The sequence below is a fragment of the Cololabis saira genome, chromosome 18, assembly GCF_033807715.1.
Source record: "Cololabis saira isolate AMF1-May2022 chromosome 18, fColSai1.1, whole genome shotgun sequence".
NCBI lineage: Eukaryota > Metazoa > Chordata > Actinopteri > Beloniformes > Belonidae > Cololabis > Cololabis saira.
This window is the reverse complement of record NC_084604.1, coordinates 25,746,542-25,752,541: the sequence shown is the minus strand read 5'-3', so window position 1 is coordinate 25,752,541 and position 6,000 is coordinate 25,746,542. Positions and strand designations below refer to the sequence as shown.

Sequence of the window (6,000 nt, the reverse complement as noted above, 5' to 3'; positions counted from 1 at the left end):
GAAGCAACGAAAGGACCTACTTAAACACACCGGGAACCGCGCCTCGAGAGTTTTCCCACGAAACCACTAAAGGGATTTCCTCAAATTTATTTTGTATTCTTCCCTTAGTAGAGTTTGTTTGGATCTTCCTTTTTTGTTCTTTGGGAACGATGATGTTTACCGCTTTCAACACGGAGTGCGATTCCTCCTCCCGCTGCAGCACTGCTTCCCCGTCCGGGGACAATGTGGGATATTACCCCTCACCAGCGGGATCTTATTCCAGCATGGGATCTCCCCAATCCCAGGTATGTCCATTCAAATATTATTAATCTTTTTTTTTTGCCTTTTACAGTTGAATTACATTTCAGTTACATTTATTTTGCTTCCAGCACGATTATTCTGATAATAATAATTGAATAATAATTAGTGCTGTAAGATACCAGTCTGCTATGTGGAAACACTGGTATGACTGTCTTTTTTAAATATTGTTGTATGTTTGTTTGTCTTTTTTAATGGACCTGAGTCTAAATAAAAAGATTGATTGATAATACTTTTAAGAATTCAGCTAATAATCATAGTCGAAAGTTTGTGAATAACTGGCATACACTGTAGGGGGCAGTCCATTTGAAGTTTTACTGAAAATAGCATATTGACCTGCTCCACACACTGCAAGGCAATCTTCCTTCATCCACCTGGAAACTCCATAGAGAGCCTGTAACGTCATAGCTGACATCATAAGGATATTTTTAAACAGTCCAGCTTCTATATAGACCCTCTGCTGCAACCCAATCCTTGAAGCACGGCAACGTCTTGATGATCTTTGCTTTATTTCTTCCAGGATTTCACTGATCTGACAGCTGCAAGTGCCTCCTTCATCCCCACCGTCACAGCTATTTCATCAAGCCCAACTCTGCAGTGGATGGTCCAGCCAGTGATCTCTTCAGTGGCCCCGTCTCACAGAGCTCACCCCTACAGCTCAAGCCCCAGCCCTGCCTATCCATCCATGAAGACTTCAGCATCCAGGGCTTCCAGCTCTAAGAGGGGCAGAGTGGATCAGGTAATTACGGGTCCTTTCTTGTATCTAAAGAGTTGCATAACAACCTCAGTTTTAACATATATTACAGAGCTGGAGTGTTAACCTTTTCTCTTTTTTATGTGATATCCAGGTTAATAATGAGGAGGAAGAAAAAAGAAGAGTTCGCAGAGAAAGAAACAAGCAGGCAGCAGCTAAATGCCGCAACAGGAGGCGAGAGCTTACAGACACCCTGCAAGCTGTAAGTATATCCCAAAAGATTTACCATCTCTTAGGGCTGGGCGATATGGACCAAAAGTCATATCTCGATATTTTCTAGCTAAATGGCGATACTCGATATATATCGCAATATTTTTTCTGTCCCTTAATTGGGGTTTCCTCCAAAGCATTATAGCATAGCATCTCTGTTAGCTTCATTTTTTTCTGAGGCAAACCCTTAAAAAAACAGTCAGTTTTAATACAAAGCCTCGTGCCAAATGTCACACAGCTACCTTTATTAACAGAGGTCTGCACAATATCAAAATGTATAAAACAAATTAAATACAAATAAACTGCCTGCATATAGAATAAAAATGCTTCTTGAATAAAATAAAACAAATATCCCTTTCCTGCATAACAATTAAATTAAAATACACTGTGCAATTAATACAATGTAGACAGTAACAGGCAGACTTTTCCACTGAGGTTGACAGTTGTGCAAATAACAAAACATTTGTGCAAATCTCAAATAAAACATTCAAGTCAATTTGTCACAAAATAAGCTATATCAAAATCATTAAAAAAATAAAAATAAATTTAAAATCGATATAAACGATATTGTCTCGTACCATATCGTGTTTGAAAATATATCGATATATATTAAAATCTCGATATATCGCCCAGCCCTACCATCTCTTATTCAAGTGCATTCACTGCCAGAACTCAAAACAATGTGATCCAACAACCAACTAAATGCAACTTTCTTTATTTTTCTCTTCCTGGCAGGAAACGGATTTGCTGGAGGATGAGAAATCAGGCCTGCAGAATGACATTGCCAACCTGATGAAGGAGAAGGAAAGGCTGGAGTTCATTCTGGCTGCCCACCAACCCATCTGCAAAATCCCCTCAGAGCTGGAGATGGACTTCCCCATGTCTTCAATCTCTCCTACCCACCCCTGTCTCACCACCGCTGTGTCCTCCCATCCAGTGACATCCAGTATTACTTCAAGCCAGCCAATATTCACTACAGCCTCCAACTCTATCTTCTCCAGCAGCAGCTCTGCCCTCTCCACTGCCACCGTCTCCAGTAGCACAGTTAAGATGACAGACCTGGAGTCTTCCATCCTGGAGGAGTCCCTGGACCTGTTGGCAAAGGCAGAAATGAAGACAGCGCAGTCAGTGCCAGAGGTCGACATGCCCAGCTCACTTTACACCGGTCAAGACTGGGAGCCCCTTCATGCCACAACTAGTAATAATGACTTTGAGCCGCTCTGCACACCTGTTGTGACTTGCACTCCGGCCTGCACAACCTACACGTCTTCGATGGTGTTTACCTTCCCAGAGGCTGATACCTTCCCCACTTGTGGCGTCGCACACAGGAGGGGAAGCAACAGCAATGATCAGTCCTCTGACTCCCTGAGCTCACCAACCCTGCTGGCCCTTTAAAGACAATAATTCTTCCTATCAGGCACATTCTCACGACTTGAGATAGATGTGCAGATCACAGGGCTATGGGGCAGACTTGTAACACAAAGTAACTTATATTATAATTCATCTGCCTTTATTTATACTTGCCTATTACACCAATGTAGCAAGTTAAAAAGCATGTTTTAACTACTACCACCTAGTCTTTCTATAAGTTCCTATATGATTTCATGGTGCTAGATAACAAAACATATTGTGTATGTATATGTGTTCAGAGCAATAGCTATAATTTGATCTGGTTTGTTTTCTGGTTAGTTGAATGTGAGAATAATCGTGAACTTTTAAAACTGGTGTGTTTTGTCTTAACCCTGGTCTGAGTGGTCTATATGAGTATGATGTTTTCTGTGAAAACATTAGTGTATTTAATTTATGAAATTTCAATTTATTTTTTTTACAAAGTAAAGACGAATGTTATGTAAATAAAAGATAATATTTAAATCCAGTAATTTGCTACAGTCATTTTGTTGTTCACCTCTAAAGAATATTCACACAAACCTAAAATCATACATCTATTTTATTTTTATACATGATATTTATAGTTATTGGTTTTTATTAAAGTTAGTTTAGGTTTATATGCACACTTTATACCTCCACCGAGTTTTATTTATTGTTCCGACTGTTGCTAAGGCTATCTAAACGTCAAGGCTCTGACGTCAGTGCGTTCTTTCCATTTTTTTTCTTCTAAATGGACATGCGTGCCTACGTCACACTTCCGTAACCAAATATAGAAATCACGGGTAGTCGCTGTTGCTGTCTGTCTGCAGAAAGCAGATAGACTGCACGAGTCGGACGCCTATTTTTTCCACTTAAACAAACAGTTCCTTCTCAACGTTTTCTCCACAGCGACAGCCGCTTTAACGGTGTGTGTGTCCAGTGAAAGAGAAAACGCTGCGTCGCTTGTGTAATCAGGGTTGCGTTGCAGGCAGCAGCAAGATGGCAGTTGCACATATTTTTAACAGAACTTGCAAGAGGATCTGAAAGCACCGTTTTAACAGGATGTGCGTTGGTTTGCTCTTTGGTCACTCACAGGGGTCTAATATGTTAAAATCCAATTCAGGGCGGTTAAAGATGCACAGATATGCACAATATATAATAAAGGGTGCTTATATAAGCAGTAAAAAACCATGCAGCAGTTTAATACATTAGACCCTTGCATCTTAAATCCATACTTTTGGTAGTTATGCTCAGATTAATTTTGATATGAGTATATTTGTGTAATCCCTTATTTTAAAACTGAAGTTATGCAGTATCATGGTCATAATATTGTACAATTGCCAAATTAATTTTTAAGTAATGCTCCACTTTTGTGCTAGGTTTATTCAAAATAGTTTATAAGAGTGTATCTGTATTTGAGGCTCTTCGAAGGAACGATTCCATTTGTGAAAACCTTTTTGTGTTTTTCAAACCTTTCCCATCCATCCCTTCTTATTCTTCCACCTCACTTGCACAATTCACCTTTTAGTGATTGTACAGAATTATGAGGACACGTTGCCACAGGGCTTTTACACAGGAAATGCGTAATAAGTATGTGTGAGGGATACACCGTGGAAGACTACTAGTGCACCACAACCAAGTAACTCTGACGTTATTGCCCTTTCAGTTTACACAGGGTGTTCACACCCTTTTGTGTAATAAAGCGTAAGAGTCAAACCCTAATTAGTCTACTTCCTGTATTGATACAGGCCTGTTCCTCCAAAACTCAACATGTAGTGAATCAAACCAAGTTGGATACTTTTTTATTAACTGAATTGAACCAAAGTAGAATATTTGGGTCATGCCTGCAGAACCCGTCTAAATTATCTTGGCAGAGTCCTTTTGCATAACTGTCTGATTCCTGAGTGTCTGTATTCTTTCCCACTTAAGCAGAACTTCCTTTTCCTTCTTGTAGCTTCTTTGTGCATCCATGCAGCACCATATAGTTCTATTAATATCTCTTTGCCGGGCCCTGGGAGATGAGGTAGCGGCAAAAATAGCAGGTGCCTATTGCTCCTTTTAACAGCAGCATCAACAGCAGCAAAATTAGACCGGTGTGACGCCAGCCTGCGTCGGTGCTGCAACCCAGGGGAGGCACCAGGCAACGTATGCTGATGGAAGAAACAGGAGGAAAATAAAGCGAGGGGAAGACGACAGGAGACGATATTGAGGATGAAAGGGAGCGAGATAGACATAGATTCCTGCTTCTGCGTAACTGTGAGAACGATGATGATCAAACAGCTGCCTGCATGCCAAGAGCTCATTAGGCTTGGCTCTTATGAACAAAACAATCTTATATGTTGCTTTTGAAAGATAAAGGCTTTATGAAACCAAAGTTTTAATATGACCCTCTGTGGTTGAGGGTCTGTCTGAGGCATTATTGCTTAAGCAAATGACAAGACAATCTGAGTGTGAGATCTGTTCATATTGTTCTATGGTCATTGGTGTTAAGATAATGATTTAATCTGACTTCATGCAGATATTCCTGAAACTTTCAGTGTGTCCTCCATGGTAACATTATGACAAACCAGATTTGGGTTTGAACTCTGGCTGGATTGGTTTTGTCTGCTTACGCCTGCCCTTTGTTTAGATTGTCTTTATCTGGGAGTGATAAAGAGTTCAACTTGCAGCATGACAGGTATAACTTGAAGGGTGCGGAGACACTTGCGTCAGCATGCCTGTACTTTTAAGGAAGTAATGTGTGTTGTAAAAAGTGTCTAGTGTGCAGTTCCGACTGAGCCAATAGGAAATAAAAAGGTTAGTCAATCAGTAGTAAGAGGAATTTTACAACTGCTTAACAGGCTGTGTCTCATGTAGGTCAAATATTTAATCCACAATGGATATGTCCAAACACGTGTCTTAAAATTACACTTCACTGAAGTATAAGCAAAATGAAATCGTTAAATGAATGAATGAATGAATTAATGAATTGTTTATTTCGGTTACATTACATTATTTGCAATTCAAACTGTGTGTGTGTGTGTGTGTGTGTGTAAATGACAAAACACTTTCATACAAGTTTACACTCATCAGTTTCACACAAAAAATAATAATAAACTCTGTAACCGAAAAAGGAATAGGCTGAAGCCAAAGCTTATATTTGCCTACCCTGTACTTTCCAACAGAAAACCCAGATTATCTGCAATATGAAAAGAAACAAAAAGAGAAATTTCCCTTTAAATTGTTCTGCTTAACCAATAACTGCTTAACTATAATCTGATTAAACAAGTATAACAAATACTTGTTGTTAAGAATAGTTCAAACCTGTAAAAATGTTGACATTCAAGCATTTTAATATATTATTTTTAAATGTTATTTCAAGTCTTCAAGCT

At 39.3% G+C, this 6,000-nt stretch overlaps 1 protein-coding gene across 1 annotated transcript; it reads left to right on the top strand.

Annotated features, from left to right (window-relative positions):
* fosab (v-fos FBJ murine osteosarcoma viral oncogene homolog Ab) lies at nt 1-3,137 on the top strand. The gene is made up of 4 exons (XM_061706920.1): nt 1-284; nt 818-1,036; nt 1,146-1,253; nt 1,997-3,137. The coding sequence occupies exons 1-4, from the start codon at nt 150-152 to the stop codon at nt 2,654-2,656; spliced, it is 1,122 nt and encodes a 373-aa protein (XP_061562904.1). The 5' UTR covers nt 1-149; the 3' UTR covers nt 2,657-3,137.
* Nucleotides 3,138-6,000: the final 2,863 nt, after the last annotated feature.

What these genes read in the sequence shown, in the direction of transcription:
- fosab (XM_061706920.1), top strand. Translation starts at nt 150, where the DNA reads ATGATGTTTACCGCTTTCAACACGGAGTGCGATTCCTCCTCCCGCTGC. An exon ending in TGGGATCTCCCCAATCCCAG is followed by an intron (nt 285 to 817) that starts GTATGTCCATTC and finishes TATTTCTTCCAG; the next exon opens with GATTTCACTGATCTGACAGC. An exon ending in TTACAGACACCCTGCAAGCT is followed by an intron (nt 1,254 to 1,996) that starts GTAAGTATATCC and finishes TCTTCCTGGCAG; the next exon opens with GAAACGGATTTGCTGGAGGA.